This window comes from Durio zibethinus, chromosome 5 (assembly GCF_047325235.1).
Source record: "Durio zibethinus cultivar Kanyao isolate XHJ-2024 chromosome 5, ASM4732523v1, whole genome shotgun sequence".
NCBI classification, from domain to species: Eukaryota; Viridiplantae; Streptophyta; class Magnoliopsida; order Malvales; family Malvaceae; genus Durio; species Durio zibethinus.
Genome location: NC_143166.1, coordinates 836,095 through 853,324, shown reverse-complemented (window position 1 = coordinate 853,324; position 17,230 = coordinate 836,095). Strand labels below are relative to the sequence as shown.

General features: G+C 33.9%; 5 protein-coding genes across 12 annotated transcripts; 4 read left to right on the top strand and 1 right to left on the bottom strand.

Moving 5' to 3' along the window:
• The first annotated feature begins 1,050 nt into the window (after positions 1–1,050).
• On the top strand, positions 1,051–2,802 carry LOC111282344 (ACD11 homolog protein-like). Its single transcript, XM_022870386.2, has 4 exons — positions 1,051–1,316; positions 1,655–1,827; positions 2,166–2,311; positions 2,465–2,802. The coding sequence occupies exons 1-4, from the start codon at positions 1,122–1,124 to the stop codon at positions 2,569–2,571; spliced, it is 621 nt and encodes a 206-aa protein (XP_022726121.2). The 5' UTR covers positions 1,051–1,121; the 3' UTR covers positions 2,572–2,802.
• A 535-nt stretch (positions 2,803–3,337) lies between these two features.
• On the bottom strand, positions 3,338–6,390 carry LOC111282345 (dihydrolipoyllysine-residue acetyltransferase component 4 of pyruvate dehydrogenase complex, chloroplastic-like). Its single transcript, XM_089760473.1, has 6 exons — positions 5,291–6,390; positions 5,000–5,191; positions 4,765–4,852; positions 4,591–4,661; positions 4,421–4,504; positions 3,338–3,798 (listed from the first exon to the last, which is right to left on the bottom strand). The coding sequence occupies exons 1-6, from the start codon at positions 6,200–6,202 to the stop codon at positions 3,694–3,696; spliced, it is 1,452 nt and encodes a 483-aa protein (XP_089616599.1). The 5' UTR covers positions 6,203–6,390; the 3' UTR covers positions 3,338–3,693.
• A 3,394-nt stretch (positions 6,391–9,784) lies between these two features.
• On the top strand, positions 9,785–14,076 carry LOC111283189 (uncharacterized). 4 transcript variants are annotated; one of them, XR_016342032.1, is made up of 7 exons: positions 9,785–10,154; positions 11,030–11,115; positions 11,195–11,317; positions 11,456–12,286; positions 12,406–12,619; positions 12,693–13,347; positions 13,625–14,076. XR_016342032.1 is itself a non-coding variant. In XM_089760466.1 (7 exons), the coding sequence occupies exons 1-6, from the start codon at positions 9,872–9,874 to the stop codon at positions 13,217–13,219; spliced, it is 2,064 nt and encodes a 687-aa protein (XP_089616592.1). In that variant the 5' UTR covers positions 9,785–9,871; the 3' UTR covers positions 13,220–13,246; positions 13,625–14,076. The 4 variants fall into 4 exon arrangements, 2 of the variants coding, with proteins under 2 accessions (XP_089616592.1, XP_089616593.1); XM_089760466.1 differs by having other exon boundaries at positions 12,693–13,246; XR_016342033.1 differs by lacking the exon at positions 9,785–10,154 and adding an exon at positions 10,666–10,735.
• On the top strand, positions 13,666–16,823 carry LOC111283190 (uncharacterized). 5 transcript variants are annotated; one of them, XR_016342035.1, is made up of 8 exons: positions 13,666–13,807; positions 14,498–14,553; positions 14,680–14,807; positions 14,921–15,002; positions 15,555–15,720; positions 16,010–16,026; positions 16,535–16,616; positions 16,774–16,823. XR_016342035.1 is itself a non-coding variant. In XM_089760470.1 (5 exons), exons 1-5 carry the CDS (start codon positions 13,743–13,745, stop codon positions 15,722–15,724), a joined length of 501 nt encoding a protein of 166 aa, XP_089616596.1. In that variant the 5' UTR covers positions 13,666–13,742; the 3' UTR covers positions 15,725–15,980. The 5 variants fall into 5 exon arrangements, 2 of the variants coding, with proteins under 2 accessions (XP_089616596.1, XP_089616597.1); XR_016342037.1 differs by lacking the exon at positions 13,666–13,807 and having other exon boundaries at positions 14,414–14,553; positions 14,658–14,807; XR_016342036.1 differs by lacking the exon at positions 13,666–13,807 and having other exon boundaries at positions 14,414–14,553; positions 14,649–14,807.
• On the top strand, positions 14,749–17,126 carry LOC149518629 (Copper transport protein family). The gene is made up of 4 exons (XM_089760472.1): positions 14,749–14,807; positions 14,921–15,002; positions 16,535–16,616; positions 16,774–17,126. The coding sequence occupies exons 2-4, from the start codon at positions 15,000–15,002 to the stop codon at positions 16,947–16,949; spliced, it is 261 nt and encodes an 86-aa protein (XP_089616598.1). The 5' UTR covers positions 14,749–14,807; positions 14,921–14,999; the 3' UTR covers positions 16,950–17,126.
• The last annotated feature ends 104 nt before the right edge of the window (positions 17,127–17,230 follow it).

Below are 17,230 nucleotides of genomic sequence, written 5' to 3'. Positions count from 1 at the left end.
CATGGATCTTTGGTTTATTCTTGATCAAAAAGAAATTAAAATGATAATAATGCATTAAATTTTAAACTCATCATTTACAGATGTTTTTACTATTTAGAAAGTAAAATAAATAACTAAAATTGATTTTAATTTAATGAACCAAACCAGTTCAACCTAAATTTTTGTTTTGGTACGTGTTGCCCTACTTGGTTTATAAGTATGATGGCTAATCTGCATAAATTGAACAAGTGAATTTTCATCTGCCGTGACTTTCAATACCAAACCATATTGAATATATTTTCTTGTAGGACTAAATCATATTGGACATGCATGCATGACTAATCCTTGAAATTGACCCTTCACTGAATACAAGAAGTATCCTTACATATCTCTCAGCATTTTTATTAACTATTTCTCTACTATTTATATTAATTTTATGATTGTTGATTGATAATTATATGGATGCCTAATTTCTATTACAGACATTAATATTTTATAGTTATAGACATTAATAGATCTAATTTTCAAACATGTGACAACTAAAAATTATGCTTGTGGCAATAAAAAACCCTAATATTTTTTAACCCAAATTTGATATTGGCATCATTGTCCCCTCATAACTTTCTTATACCCCTTGATGTTTTTAAGACTGCTCCATGTCTTTCTGAAGTTTTTTTTTTGTATTACTGAAGAAACCTCAAACATGGAATATTGTTTTTCAGTCTACTTTCCAACCATGAATGACGAAGATTTCATATAGCACCCACACCAAATTAAAGTAACTCTCAACATAATAATAATAATAACTAACCTTTAAAGAAAGCCCAATTGGATGGAAGTTGAAAATATCATGGGAAGATGACCTGTTCCATGATAATAACTCGTCAGGTTTTCACAACAGAAAAAAAAAAAAAAGAACCTTATGAATCAAATCCCAACACGTTAACTCTTGTCCAATTAAACTTTGACATCTTTCTCTTGCTTGCTTTTCTTGTTGAAAATTCAAAATTTGGACGATTTTTCAAAGTGAATGGTTAATCTTTAAAACACGGAATTGTAAACAGGAAAAATTAAAAACCATATATAGCCATGGATGAAACAGATAATGCTTTTATATTTTGTGATTCTTAAACGAAACGAAGATGACAATAATAACCAAAACGCCTCTGTCGGCTATAGCGCAGGCGTTTGAGGAGCTCTCGGAGTTCTTGGGGTGTCAAATGAAGGATGAAGAACTTCGGCTGGATACATTCAGTGACGCATGTTCTTTAGTTTCTGTTCTTTTCAGCTGCCTAGGCCTCGCCTTCAAATTCGCCGAGATGGAATACGTCGCCAAGGTTCATTGCCCTTTTTTTTTTTTCCTTTACATTTATAGAAAGTTTGAATCATGTTGTCATGTGATCAGGTTATAGGTGATAATTTCATGAATTATTATGAACATTAATAGCATTTTGAAATCTCCTTTAGGGCTTCTTTGAACCAATGTCTAGTGACAAAGTATTTAGAAACAAAACAGTAGGTGGTATAGAGGATAGACAGCTTTTTCTGATGTTGTGAATCATTGTTGTATATTGTGAATACAACATTTCTTCAAGGTCTAGTTTCCTGTGATTTGCGTTAGTTACAATTACCTAGTTAATACCTTGATCTAATGAATGATTAATTCTTTGATCAGGTACGTGATCTTGTGGAAGCATCAAAGAGATTTGCCACTTTAGAAAATGTACTTGATCTAGATGTTGCAAATGGCACGGTGAAGAAACGAGGAAGCCAATCGCGTAATCTGCGTCGAGTTAGACAGGGTCTTGACCTCATCCGGGCTTTATTTGAAGAATTTTTGTCATCTGAGTATGTTACGCCCTTCCATTTTGCATTTTTTTTAAGAGGCAAAGGGGAATTTTTATTGAAACCGGATGATACAAAATATATCATTAGAAAGCAACCAAAACACCTAAATGAACAAATTTCCAAAAATAACACCCAACAATACAAAGAAGTCACAGATCATAGTTTAAATAAATAAAGTCATTGATTTCAAGAAAAGCCTCTGTTTTAATTTGATGTTGTCATGTAATAAAATAGAGCAAGTAACAAGCACAGGAAGACTGATCTAGTCTAAAAGCCTCTGCTCTAGTTTCCATTTCTCTGTTTCAGATGCTATTTTGACCTGTTTTGGTAAATTCTAGGGATTACTCTTTGAGGGATGCAGCTTCAACAGCTTATGCTCAAGTATGTGCACCATACCACACATGGGCTGTAAGGACTGCTGTTTCTGCTGGAATGCATACTCTTCCAACAAGGGAACAACTTTTGTTGAAGCTTAATGAAACAGGTGAGTTTGAATCAAGTTTGGCATGTAATTCTTAGCGAGCTAATAGTCCAACAGCCTACATTCATTAGATCACCACATTGTTTCTTTCTATCTGAAAATAGTTGAAATTCAGCGGACATAATCTTTTCATACGCGTTTTCAACATTGTTGCAGATCATACAGCAGAGAAGAAAATGAGAAGGTACATCGAAGCTTCACGTCCAGTAATAGCATACATTGATAAGCTTTATATATCTAGGAAGATCACCTTGGACTGGTGACTTGTATCAACTGGGGAGTATCAGAGGAAAGGCACTGATCTTTCATTCAAGCAGCAACAAAATCATTTATGTATCTCATCGTTCCAGCTGCTTGCCACTTGTCAAAGTTGAATTATTTGCACCTACAAGGAAACATCTTATATTTCATAGCAACATTCCATGATACAATCCTTAATTTTTCAATGTTCATTCTGCCATTTCTGTTGAAGTAGTCACATTATTTCAGTTTCATTGTGATTTCTTGCAATCAACAGCAGAAGTTCTTAAACCAATAATGTTGTTTATTCTTATAAGAAAAGAAAGCTCAGATTGTTTGTAGATAAACAACTTCGTCCAAATAATATTGGTTACATTCAAGGAAAAAGCCTTCGTTCATTTTTACATAAACAAGAAAATCTACACAGCAATGTGCCTTATTAGACTCATTTGGTTTTGTTTTATGGATGTTATAAAAGGTAAACATTAGCTTTAAAGTAGTTGCTAATTAATGTGTTCATTTCAAATTGGTTTTTTTTTTTTTTTATTTTTAATTTGGTTTAAATCCTTCTTCCTGGTGCTGAAACAGAAAATGATACAAAATCTAACCCCCAATGAGATCAATTCTTCTCAACATTTCAGCCATGATGATTGGACAGCCTGCAAGCTGGTAACTGCCTATAACTTAAGGTAGTTAATCATATATCATGGCATGTATATTGCATGCCTCTGCAAATATTTCATACATTCCAAAGTTAATCATACATCTACACCTTCGAATCTATGATGGTAAAGAGCAAAAAACACCTGAGTTCGGACTTTATTATGTTCAACGCCAAATCTAGTTAACACTGGAAAACAAAGTCTAAAACCACAATTCTTAACAATTTTCATTTAATTCTGTAAAAAACTTCCTGTTGTTATTTCTTTCTTTCAATATCTAACTCACCTGCATCTCAGATGGCACCTAAAACCCCTAAAAAGAAAAAACAAGAATGAAATACAAACAAGGGATTACTACAAAAAAAAAAAAAAAGGCACTTTAGCTAGGTGATCAGTTTAAATAGACAGACAGTCATCTTGCTTTGCTGCCGCCTAACAAATTAGAGCATTCTTGTGACTTCATTGCTTAAACCTAAGCGTCATCTACAAAGTCAGGCTGTCAGGGTTCTCAACAATCTTTGAGAATGTCTGAAGGAAGGCAGCCAAATCAGCACCGTAGACAATTCGGTGGTCAGCAGTTACATTCACCTGAAATAGAAGAATCACATTCCAACTCAGTGTGAGTTATTCTCTAGAAATACTTAGCCATGACAAAAAAAAGTTCAGCTCATCTCCTGTCCAAAGAAAGGACTGACCTATATTAACTATTAAACATGAAAAGCATGCAATATTTACCAATGTGTTGAAGGGACCTAATGCAACAATTAAACTAGTTATTTCTGACTAATATTTCTTAAAAGAAACTATCTAGGTCGCGGGGGAGCCACAGTTGGAGGGAATCTTTTCCTCCTACCAGTAATTCCCTTTAAAGAGTTATATCTTGTGAAGAGTAACAGGTGAACTCCTTACTACAGCATAACGGTTACTTTGAAAATGAGAGTACTAGCACCTAAAATTTACTTCTCTGAGATATCCTCAGATCCTTAAATTTTTTTTACTTTTATATTTGCATGGAATAAAATTATGAATTTAATATGCAGTCTCCTCCCACAACATGATAATTTGAAAACATTAACACCGAATCATAGTAGTATGTCTTTCTTGATAGATGTGTAATCATTTATCCTATTTAATATACTTTCCCTAAAGTTCAAAGGAAAAATTTATCCAAAAGGATTGTAATTGGCTCGGAAATGGAAACTGGACTCACCAGCATTTTGTTTTTCACGCTGAAGAATCCATCAGCATCAGCAACAACAGTTGGTTTTGATGCTCCAACAGCCATGATAGCCCCCTGATCGTCATTCCAAAATATAACTAACATACGTAGAGAAATATAATCAAACAGTGGAAAGTGAAAGTCCATCCACAACCACTCACCTGGCCAGGGGGAAGAATGGCATCAAACCTGTCCACTCCAAACATGCCCAAATTGGACAGCGTGAATGTCCCTGCAAGCATATCAATTATGATTTACTCTTAAATTAACTATATGCCAAATCTCAATCAACTACTCAGAGTAGAACAGAAGTAAAACCATTAAGCAGAACAAACCTGAATTATATTCTTGAGGTTGAAGCTGTTTTGCCCGGGCTTTCTCCACCAGCTCTTTCCATTTTTGAGACAATAGATACAAATCCAACTGTTCCAAAACAATTCCAGTTACTCAAGCTGTTAGAAGCTATAAGAAACTGATAGAAAAATATCTACAACTACAATGTATCATTAGAAACGAGCAATTCATATACTTGATTATAATGATTAAGGATCAATAAATAAAATCACTAACCTTATCTGCATCCTGAAGAACAGGGGTAATCAAGCCACCATTGATAGCAACAGCTACTGCGATGTTGATGTTACCATTATAAGTAAAACTCTTGCCATCTTTACAGCTTGCATTCACGACAGGGTGCTGCACAAGTGCCATTGCAGCAGCTTTCGCCAACAGAGAAGTCATTGTCACACCCTTTGGTTTCACCTATAAATAAAAATACCAAACCGATGTATTAAAACCAATTTGCCAATCCAAAACACAAATAATCCAATTTATCAAATCAAAGAATCCAACCCAATGTACCTTCTCATACAAGGCATCAAGCGCATCCGTAGTCACAGGATACCCCACTCGAAAAGTGGGCACTGAAAGACTCTCCACCATGTTCTTCGAAACGGCAGCCTGCATCGTCGTAAATGGCACTACAGTAGAGCCCGGAACAGGAGGAGGCAGGCTAGAAAATGTGGCAGCAGCAGCAGCTGTAACTTTCGGTGGAGCAGCAGGCTTAGCTTCTGCGACCACGTCAGGCCGCGCATTTATCCTGGAAGGCGAAATACCGGCAGCTGCCTCAATGTCCGCAGGCTTAATCCTCCCATACAGCCCTGTTCCCACGATGGACTCAATATCCACCTTGTGCTGCTTCGCTAACTTCTTTGCATATGGAGTCGCAACGGTCTTCCTTGGCCCCTCCGCAACTGGCGCAGCCGCGGAACCTGGCGTTGGCTTTGAGGGAGCTGGAGCTGGAGCTGAAGAAGGAGGAGGAGGTGGAGCAGCTGGGGTTGAGGCACCTGATTTTGAGGCAGCTTTGGCTTTAGCCTCGGCAATTTCATCTTCAGTCTCAGCGAGGATACCAATGGCAGCGCCAACAGGGGCAGTTTCGCCTTCCCCAACAACGATAGCAGCGAGAATGCCGTCGTAGAATGTCTCGACATCCATGTCGGCCTTGTCGGATTCGACAACGACGACACTTTCGCCTTTGGAGAGCATATCGCCTTCGGATTTAACCCAAGAGACGATCTTGCCCTCGGTCATGGTGGAACTGAGGGCAGGCATAAAGATCTCCCTGATCTTGGATCGGACGGTCAGGATTCGTCTTGGGGTTGGCTTGAAACGAATTGGAGAAAAAGAAATGGAGGGGAGAAGACGAGGAAGAGGAGAGGAAGAGAGGGAAAAGGAGAAAGAGATGGTGGTATTGGAGAGAAATGGAGAAGCCATTTTTTTTTTTTTGGGGGATGATTTGGAGAGAAAGAGAGGAGGGAAATGATTAGTGAGCGACGGAGAAGTGCAAATAAAAGAGGGAAGGAGGCGGCGGAGAAGACGAGGAGAGGTTGGTTGGACGCCACGAACTACCCAACTGTGATTGCATCTCCCGCTACTAGAGTTCGTTAACTAATTTTATTGTTGCTTTTAAAAGTAAGATTTGTAATCGATATATTAGTATTTACATTTACAAATTATTTGAATTTAATTTGATTATTATTATATAAATTTGAATTTAATTTTAAATAATTTAATTTATTAAATAAATAAAATTTAAGTATTTTTATATATGATTTGAATAGTTCATAAATTTAATTGAATATTTATATTTTAATATGTTTTTATAATTTTAATAAATAAAATATATCAAATTTAAATTTAAATAATTAAATTGTAATTGAGTTTAATGAAATAAATTTATTTTTATACATTAATTAAATTTAATTGAATGAATTTAAATAATTTAATTTTTATATTAAATCGAATTAAAAAATTAAAATCAAATTTTAATCGAATTTAAAATTTCAAATTTTAAATTGAGATTAATTTCAAATTTCATATTATATTAACTTAAACTTTATTGATTACACTCATGTTATACTTATACCCAACAATAAAAATAAGATCAAATTTTAATCCAATTTAAAATCTCAAATTTTAAATTGAGATTAAGTTCAAATTTCATATTATATTAACTTAAACTTATTGATTACACTCGTGTTATACTTATACCCAACAATATTCATAATATAAAAGATGATGAAATGATACGAATACATTATATATAATATAATATAATCTAAAATTTAATAATAATTATTTATAAAATTAATTAAATAAAAAATATATTTTATATATTTTATATAAATTATAATGCATAATTTTTATATAAAATATAATATAAATATAAAAAAATTTATATTTTACATAATATAAATATATAAAATCATCATATATTTTACAAATATAATATAAATATACGAATCATTTTATATTCTACTAACAATACAAATATAAGACTCATCCTATATTCTACGAACGCATCGGACGGACACGGGTAAAATTATCATCTGAACTGAAGGAACATAAATAGTTGGGCCAACTACTTTTGGTCCAAACCAAGCATACTCGACAACGTAACGCAAAAAAGCCCAAATCTATCTCATTGTGGCTTAAACCCATTTGTTTCATCTGTATATGAAGGGGTCAGGCCAGAAAACAATATTACACTCGCTTGGGTAGGGCTAAGTGGCCCGTTAAAATTGGATGAGGAAGGAGCATTATGCTTAAATTTATTCTGTTGGGTTTCTTTGTTAAATTTTAAAATTCTATGATCAAATGTATAAAATAATAATCTTTATATGATGCATCAAACTTAATAAATTTTCATATGTACAAAGAAAATTAATGAATAAAAGCCAAACACTTGACCTAGAGCTAGTGATAGATAAGATAACTTGCTTGATTTTGAAATGTCTTCAATTCAATCCTTTAATTTGATATAATAATTTCCTTCCTTTTTTTTTTTTTTTACAAAATTTAAGCTTAGGAATGGCAAGAGAAATGGTATGGAAAAATTTTTTATAGATATGGCTTTTTTTATCCTAAAATGTCATGAAGATTCAATTATAAAATGTACTTTTCGATGCAATGAAAGTAATGTAATCGAATTTTCAAACAAGTTTACTTTATGACTAACAAACCGGGAAAATATTACCCCTTGGTTATGTTGTGTTTAAACTTACGAAATTTATTATTAAAAACAAGAACTGAATTTTATATTTTCTTTGAGAAATTTGAGACAAAAATGAAAAAAATAAAATTATTTTAAAATTTACACAGTATATAATAATTGAAAACTAAATACTTAATTTAAAATCTAATATTTGGATTAATTTAACATTTAATTTGATTCAAATCAAAATTTAATATTTTTATATTTGTCCAAATAAAAAAAAATGTGTATTGCATGTGATTTTAAATGCATTACAAAGTCATGATGCTACGTGTCAATTGATCCTTTGTCAGCTATTTTAAAATAAAAATAAAAAAACTTAAATTTGATATTTCTTTTTATTTTTAATATTGATAAATTTTTTAAGAAAAAAATTTATTTATTTTCTATAAAAAAAATTACAGTGACTTTGCAAGTTGGACGAGTCTGCAGCTTATATGAGAAAATAGTGGCGTCAGGTTAGATTTTTAACTTAAATTTATGTTTTTTTAATGGTTTATTGGGAAAATCTAAGAAAATTGTTTTTGGAAAGAAAATCATTGTGGATGAGTCGTGGTATGACGTTGGAAATTGATGTTTAAAATGCGAAGATTATTTGTAAACAAAAAAATTTATAAAAAAATAATTTATAAGAATTTGAATAATAATAAAATATGATTATTGAATTAAAATGGATAAAAATTTATTATCAAGACTAAAAATTAAAGAATATAAAAATATCATTTTAAGAATTTTAATAAAAAATACAGAATAAAAGAAATTCATCATTCTAAAAAATATATTTAAAAAATACAAAATAATTTAAAAAATTATTTAAAGATAAAAAAAACTATATTCTACCTTTTACTAAAAAATAATAAAAAATATATAAGTTAAGAATATTTTTTTAAGCATAAAAACTTTTAAATTGTATTACTAAAATCATGTCTAATATTATAAGATTTACATATGAATATAATTTATTCATTTATTTTTAAATCTGATCACAATTTTATTTATATTTATGATTTTTTTTTTAATTAGTGTGAACATAATTTTTTTATTTTAATTTATTTTATTTATATATAAATTTGAATAATGATAAATTCATCTTATTTTTGAGTAAATTTACTTTAATTTTAATTAAAATTATATGATATACGGACACTTTGATATCACGGTAACCATCAGTTCAACATCGAATCTTGAATTCTCCTACGAAGTTTCTAGGATGGATCGAGAGACTGAATTGCATAAGAAAATGAAAAAAAAAACAAAAATGTTTATTTAATTTTTTAATTTTTATGATATTTACTAACTATTATTTTTTTTCGATTGATCCAATTGGAAGCCTTATTTTTACCAGGTAGAGAATTAACAGCGTCTGTGTATATCACTTTTATTAAAAAAAAATCATTTAAATAAAACGTTTAATCTCAATTTAAACATAATATTTTTCATCGATAATTAATTTAAATATCAAAGTTTTAATTGAGTATTTAATTATAGAAAAGATAAAAAAAAATCGAAAAGATATAAAATCTGACAGCTGGCACCAAAACTGAGCGAGTCCACGATGTATGGACCGCCAATTACGGGCTCGACTTCTTTTCTTTCCTCAATTTGGGTTTTGTTTTGTCCTGTTCTTCAAGTACGACGTGTGAAGGATAATGAAAATTAAATGGCAAGTAAATCCAAAAAATTATCAAGGGTATTTTAGGAAATAAAAATTTTCCTCATGTCATCATCGTGTACGCAATCCTCACCGTTGATTCCCAATCTCCAAAACCTCCCCCATATAAATTTTCCAACTCCCTCCAACGCATACAAAAATTTTCACCGTTTCTGAATTTCTCATCTTCCCTCGAAACTTCTGTTTCTTTTTTTATTTTCTTCACTTGGAATCGGAGATGGAGGGAGTGACGTTGGCGTTGCCGTCGTCGAGCACGCCGGCGTATGTGAGCTGGGAGGAGGTAAATGTTTCAAGCGATAAAGGAAGGAGAGAGGTTCATTACTATTTGAGGAGAAGAGATGGGGCATCGGATCTGTCTGTGATTGGGAAAGAGAAAAGCTTGAGGCACATGTCTTATCATTTCGCTATTAAGAACCGCTCCCTTTCCTTCTCTTTGGCGTCGTTTTACAAGCTCAAGTCTCGCAGGGAGGTCGTCTATTGGCTTAATTCTGTTGTTTCAGGTAATTATTATTAGTATCATTCATTTTCTTTTCTCCATATTGAGTTTTGAGCTTTTGGAGATTTAGGGGTTTCTCAGGGATTACACTAGGTTCAATTTCCTTAGGGTTTTTGCTTGATCTGAGCGCTTATGGTGAATATTGGTAGGATTTTATTTTGTTAGGGTTTTCTCTTTCTCTCTCAAACAAGCGGTTTCCTTTTAGACGATTTTTGAACTCCTTTGCTTTAATTCATTCTCAAAATCTGTAAACAGGCTGATGTATATTATCAAGCTTTTTTTTTTCCTTTGCCAGAATAACAAAGTGCTGGCTTGAGATATTGATTATCTTAATTTTTAAACCTAACCTTCTTTTGGGGTTCTCAAGAAACCTGGGGATTTTCTTTTACGGTCCCTTTTTTTTTTTTTTTTTTTTTTTTGGGTTTTGGCTTGAACTTGTAATTCTTTGATTGGCATGGGTTTTACCCTTTGGTTGCACTGATCATGGTAAATGTTAACTGACTCTAATCTGGGCTGCAGGGTTGCTTATTCAATATTTAAGAGCCGATTGAGAGCGTCACGATCCGTACGCCCTCAGATATCTAGGTCAACATCTTTCATGACCACACATATATGCTTTTAATAAACAAAGTTTCATCTCCGCTGAAACATGTTTCCATTCAGCTGTTAATTCCTGTTGAATGTTAAAAAGAATCCTGTTAAGACATGTATATAACCTCTTATTATTGTGCCCATATGATTCTCCTTTTTTCCTTTTTCGAGTATCAGTGTCTTTGGCAGCATGTCTTTGTGTAGTTGTTTTTCTTCTCTTGTGAGGCATCTAGATGGAATGGAATATTTGTTTTTTTTTGTTTTGCTAATTGAGGTTTAAATGTACAGATTCATCTTCTCTTGAGCCATATTGTTCGGTTGATGGCTTTTGTAATGGCAAAGATGTGAAAAATATGGATTTTGGAGCCCTCAAGGTATGAATGGTATTTTGAGTTTATGGATTTCTTTTGTGCGTTAAAAATTCATTTAACAATATTTGGACGCCTCCTTCAGGTTTTTGAATCACGGAAGCTGGGCCGATATGCTAAAGAATTTTTATGGTTAGGTTCTTCATGGACGTGCAGGAAAAAGAGGAAACATTATCAGTCCTTCCATAGGAATGGTTTAATAATTTTAGTGAGTGTCATTGTCTTTATCAATCCTCCCTCCCCTTCTATTTGTGCTTTCTCATTTGAGGTTTTTGGCATTTTATGGCTTCATTCTCTAACTCATTTCTTTGGCCTTTTGTGTCCCATTCTCATAAAATTTTCTCAGATTCATGACTTTGTTTATGTCTTAGCTGAGGACGATAAACGACTTTTTGCCCATTTGGAAGATTTGTATGAGGACTCTAGAGGCAACAAGATGGTTGTGGTACGATGGTTTCACAAAATTGATGAGGTTGGTATTGTTTTGCCTCACAATTATAATTGCAGAGAGATTTTATTTTCTCTTTGTCTTCAAGATCTCAGTATTGAATGCATAGATGGATTGGCTACTGTCCTTAGTCCTGTGCATTTCAAGAAATTTTTGAACGAGGCAACACATACTCAGCTGGAGCCATTTGTATGCTGCAAGCAGTTTGAAAATGATGATGTCAAGCCTTTTGACTTGACTCAAGTTAAGGGTTATTGGAAACAAGATATACTTAGAGATATGTGTTGTCTTTCTCCTTCGAATGTTTGTGTTAGTCGTCAACAATGTGCTGATGATCAGAAAACTGATTGTAATGTTGATGATGGTGTTGGGATCAGGTCTAGAAAGAGATATTGTCAGTCAAAAGATGATGATGTATACACGCATTACAGTAGCAGTAGAGAGTCGATGGATGCATCATGTGCAGATCTGCAAGATTTTTGGAACAGCAAAAATGGAACTGAATCATTCAGTTTTATTGGAGGGAGTTATGCATTTCTGTCCGCTAATGAGGCTAAGCATTATTCTTCTCAGCATTTAAAAGTAGGTTCCCAGGTTGAAGTACTAGCTCAAGATAGTGGTATGAGAGGGTGTTGGTTTAGAGCTCGGATAATCAAGAATCACAAAGATAAGGTGAAGGTGCAATACCATGACATTCAGGACGCAGCCGATGAAGCTAACAAATTAGAGGTATATGTTTTTTTTTATTGTTTTAATTTACGGAGCTGACGGGATGCATTAATGGTGAAACTCATTTTATTGACATGTTCTTCTGAAGTTACTAAATGTTTCATGGTTTTATGTTGTAGGAATGGATTTTGGCGTCTAGGATTGCTATTCCTGATCAAGTGCATATCCGTCTTTGTGGACGGACAACTATTCGACCATCTTCACAATACCCTAAATGCAGTGCTTCATGTATTGGAGTTGGGTCTGTCGTTGATGTCTGGTGGCATGATGGATGGTGGGAAGGCATTGTTGTTGAGAAGGATTCAGAAGATAAGTTTCATGTTTATTTCCCAGGTTTGTAAAATACTTTAAATTTGAATGTAAATGTTTGATTGTTTCCAGCTTTGACATATTATATTGTTTGCAGGAGAAAAGCAGGAATCAGTCTTTTACGGTGGTGATTTAAGGCAATCTCAGGAATGGCTGGGAAATCAGTGGATAAATATAAAGGAGAGGCATGATATTGTGAGTTCCATACTCTGGGGCAGAAAGCAAGATGCAAGCAAATCCTATGATTGCAATTTGGTCAAAACCACCATTTGTGATGGTGGACATTGTGGTAAGGATGCCACTGGTTGTAATGAATCTCCTCTTGAACCAGGAAATGACAGGGCAAAAGATGTGGGTCTTGTTCCAGATCTTTCAAAGGATGATTTGCTTTCCCAGTTGAAGTGGAAGTCATCTAGGAAGAGAAAACGTGTGACTGCGACCTGTGTACAGAAACTGAATTACAGTCGAAATCTCTTCAAAAGCACTGCAGGGTCTGTTACTTGCGAAAGATTTTTGATCCCTGCATCCTTAAAAGTTGATAATGATAATTGCAAGTACATGGGTGATCCATTATTCAGTTCTCCAGTAGTGCCAACTCTAACAAGCTTGGTTATGACTAGATGATTGACGCATTTCATTGGAGATGTGGAGGTGTTGCTTTCTGTTTTTAATTGGATTTTGCATTTCCTTCATATAGTTTGCACCTACTGGACGCAATGTTTTATAGGGATTTTTCATTTCAGAATTCCATGGTATGTACTTGTATGGAGCTTTAGCCTATAGGGCTCTAACTTAGAGTCTTGCAAATTTTAGGTCACAATTTTGGATGCAGTATAATGACCTCGTAGATCTATATAAATAACTCAACCTGATTTGTTTAGGATGTTGCAAGAGGATTTCTGCTTTTATGAATCTGTATATCATTTGTCAGACAATAAAAAATTTACATCCTCTTTTGTTGCATGATTTAACTGCGAGCTCTCTGGGTTACTCTGAAGTTGCTAATAGCAGCTGTGGTTTCTTGTGCAGCAACTGAGTGTTTGGTTGGTTGGAATTTTGTCGAGTCTTGTCTCTGCCAATTCAACAACAGCAAACTTTGTTTCTAATCCCCTGCTTTGTCCAGAGAGAATGACACCACGGCAGAATAATGGCAGTGGTTCCCACCTTTGTAAGGAGGATCCCAAAACGACATCATTTGAGCAACCGTGCCTGGTCCGTTGCCATATCATTATCACTATTAAGGAGTCTAATCCATGTCATTATCACTTCCCGTTGATTAGAAATGAACCCTTTTTGACCTAGGAACTAGGGATCATCTTATTAAGGAGTCTAATCCATGTCATTATCACTTCCCATTTGATTAGAACTTAACACTTTTTGACCTAGGAACTTGGGATAATCTTTTCTTTTTTAATTTGCCAAGACTAAAAACTAAGTGGACGACTGTTTTGCTGCTCTTTAAAGTTAAAAAGTTAGTGTTGATAACTGTTTTGTTGTTCTTTAAAATTCAAAGCTGTAATGGCATCCTAGATTCATGATATTATCAGGCCTTTTCAGGATAGAGGAGTTTGGGCATTTTAGAGAAGATCCTCCTAAACTTTTGAAGAGTCTGTCTCTTATTCTAAAGCGAATCTCCTAGTAGTTTCTTCGTGGGGGGTCATACCTAATCTAACTATGACACGATGGATTAAGTGAACTAAAAGTTGGACATAGAGATGACTTTGGTCTCATAAGCAACGTCTTTAAAGAATTATGATGGACGAGAAAATTTCAGAAAAAAAGTAGCATGTGGGGTACCCTCTATGAATGAAGCATCTTTTTTCAACTAAGCATGAAAATAACCCTTTTCTCACTTTGCTGTTACCAACTAAAGATTCTCTTTCTTCACCCTCCAAACTGAAGCGTCTCAAAAGGCGGGGTTGCTCTATTAGTAGTTCAGCTACAACAGGAGGCAGGAGGTGCTCTTCCTAGATCCTTTTCCACTCCTTTTTCATCTCCTTCTTGCAGTTTGAGATTGAACCCTATTACCTTCTTCTTCTTCTTCTGTTTGAAGACCTTTCAGTGTTTTACACTTTACATAACAGATACAGGAGCTATGGTTTTTCACGGTCAGTCTAAGGAGGAGGTCACAAGGATTGAATCCAACAAGCCAAAGAGCTTTTTGCTTCCTGGAACTAGCCTTGCCTCTGTTGAATCCTTATCGATGCCTCTTGTTTGTACTCTCTCTCTCTCTCTTTCTCTCTCACTGTGTATTCGCATTGTGTTGCCTGTTGAGTGAAGTTCCTAATAGATTTTGGTGTTTTATTTTCTGTTTGCTGAGAGCAGGTCCATGAAGTTGTTCTCTCAGCAGATATCCAATGTGCAGAGTGCCAAAGTAGAATAGCAGATATAATGTCAAGAATGAATGGTACGTTTTCTTTATTATCTTAATTGTGGCTAAGATTTATTTTCACTTTTTCAGCTTCATTAAATGCAATTTGGAGGAACTTTAGATGATAGGAAAGGGGGTGGACGGTGAGAGTTTAAACAATGGCGAAGTACTGCATCCAGTATATAGTTTCACAGTAATCTTTCAACCACGGGAGTAACATGATGTGCGTAGTAATAATTGTTTATTTGATCTTGCTAGTACTTTCTTTAAAAATCCGTTTGCAGTTGATGAGTTGGTCTTCTCTTCAGTGTTTTAACAAATTTTCTACAGAAACGAGTCCAGAATGTCTGGAAATGGATTGTTCTTGATCCTACGGTTAACTTTATAAAAGTGTCTTTCAAAATATGCTTGATACCTTTTGTTTCTGTCTTTTGCGGTATTGATGGCTCTCCACAGGGAAATCGAAAAGAAAAGCAAAAAACTTGTATGAGAGTGAAGTTTTATATATGACATAACAGTGCATGAGATTTAATGAATTTTTTTCCTTCTCTGCATTACCGGAATCCTAATTTTGTTGTTTCCTGGCAGAGACAGACTCTGTTTTGGTAAATGTGTTGGAGAAGAAGGTAACACTCACCTGTAGATACCCATACCCTGGTATTGTTAAGTTACCTTCAAGGCAAGTTCCTGTTGTTTACAGGAATCCTGTCAACACAATGGCTATGATCAAGAGGATTTTTCGCTCCTCCAGAAGGTGAATCCCAATCAAGAAACATCCAAAATGCAATTTGTTGTAGCTTGATCGCCTTGTTTATACTTTCTGTTGTACAAAAAAAGTAATAATAATATACGTAGTTGTGTTCTCAGTTTGGTCACGTCTCACTTGTGTATAGAGACACAGTGAATATATAGTTGGATGTGTTTGAAGTGATCAGCCAAATTCTTGATCGTGGCTGTACTTGTGTTCGCTTTCATTGCTGAGTGAAGTATCGAAGAAACCTATTTCTGATGTAACTTTCTCTATTATTTTTCTTGTCTTTCAGGCAAACTAAAATAAAAGGTAAGTAATGCTTAAATTTAATGCAAACAGAAACCTTTGTAAATAAGAAAAGGATACTTCATAATCTGTACAGGTTATTACAGCATTTACATGAAAGGGTGCTTCTCTTAATTACATGATACTTCAGCCATGGTTAATTGGCCAAATATCATCTTTTTGCTGGCCTAGGCAGGTATCAGATTCCAAAATCAAACAAAGGAATTCCCATGAGAGAGCCAAGAGTAGAAATATTCTTGGTCCTTGATCCATTGAATTCTCTAATTTTTACATTTCCTTTTCCAAAACTTTTGAAGGACCATCAAAACAAATTCGAATCATTCATTTCAATTCTTTTCAGCTCCCAAGTTTATGTCAGGAAGGGCAAGTTTAAGACAGCATCTTCATGAGCCATTTCTTCTCATTTCCCAGCTTATTTAAAGCTGGCTATTACCTGAGACTAATGATCTCTTTAATAAATTTGAAAAGAGTTGACACTAACAAAACTTCTTTTTTCTTTGTATGCTAGCAGCTGTGTTGCATGATGATGAGGCTTAACATAGACTGCAATGGCTGCTACAAGAAACTAAGAAGAATCCTTCTTAATATGAAAGGTAAGCTCTCCATTAACAAACTTAAAATTTCCACCCTTCCTTTATTCCAGGGTCATTTTCTTATAGGTTAAGTTTTTATACTTAAAAACCATTAGGACAAGCTTCAGTTTTTGTGCATTCATAAATCTAACAATCTTCCTCTCGTTTCACATTGAAGAAATAGAGTCACATATGATCGAGAAGCAGCAATGTAGAGTAAGCGTATGCGGGAGGTTTAGACCCTCAGATGTGGCCATAAAAATAAGAAAGAAGATGAATCGTAGGGTAGAGATACTGGAAATTCAGGAGGTTAGCGATGAGGAAACAGGCCAAACGCCAACAATCATTAGCTAATGATTCAAGTTTTGTGTCAGCTTATGAAGCCAGCCCTTATCATACCTTGAAAAGCTTTAATATAAAGGAATTATGCTGTATTATGATAGATGGCTTCTATATTTCAATCTTCAGTGAAAACTGCAATATGTAAATCTGCAACAATGCATGAAATATGATATAGTTTATATTTATTTATATCATCAATTTATAATTTTAAAAAATAAATAAATCATAAAATAATATATTAAATTAAATTAAGTATAATTAAATAATATATTTAAATATTTATTTATTTATAT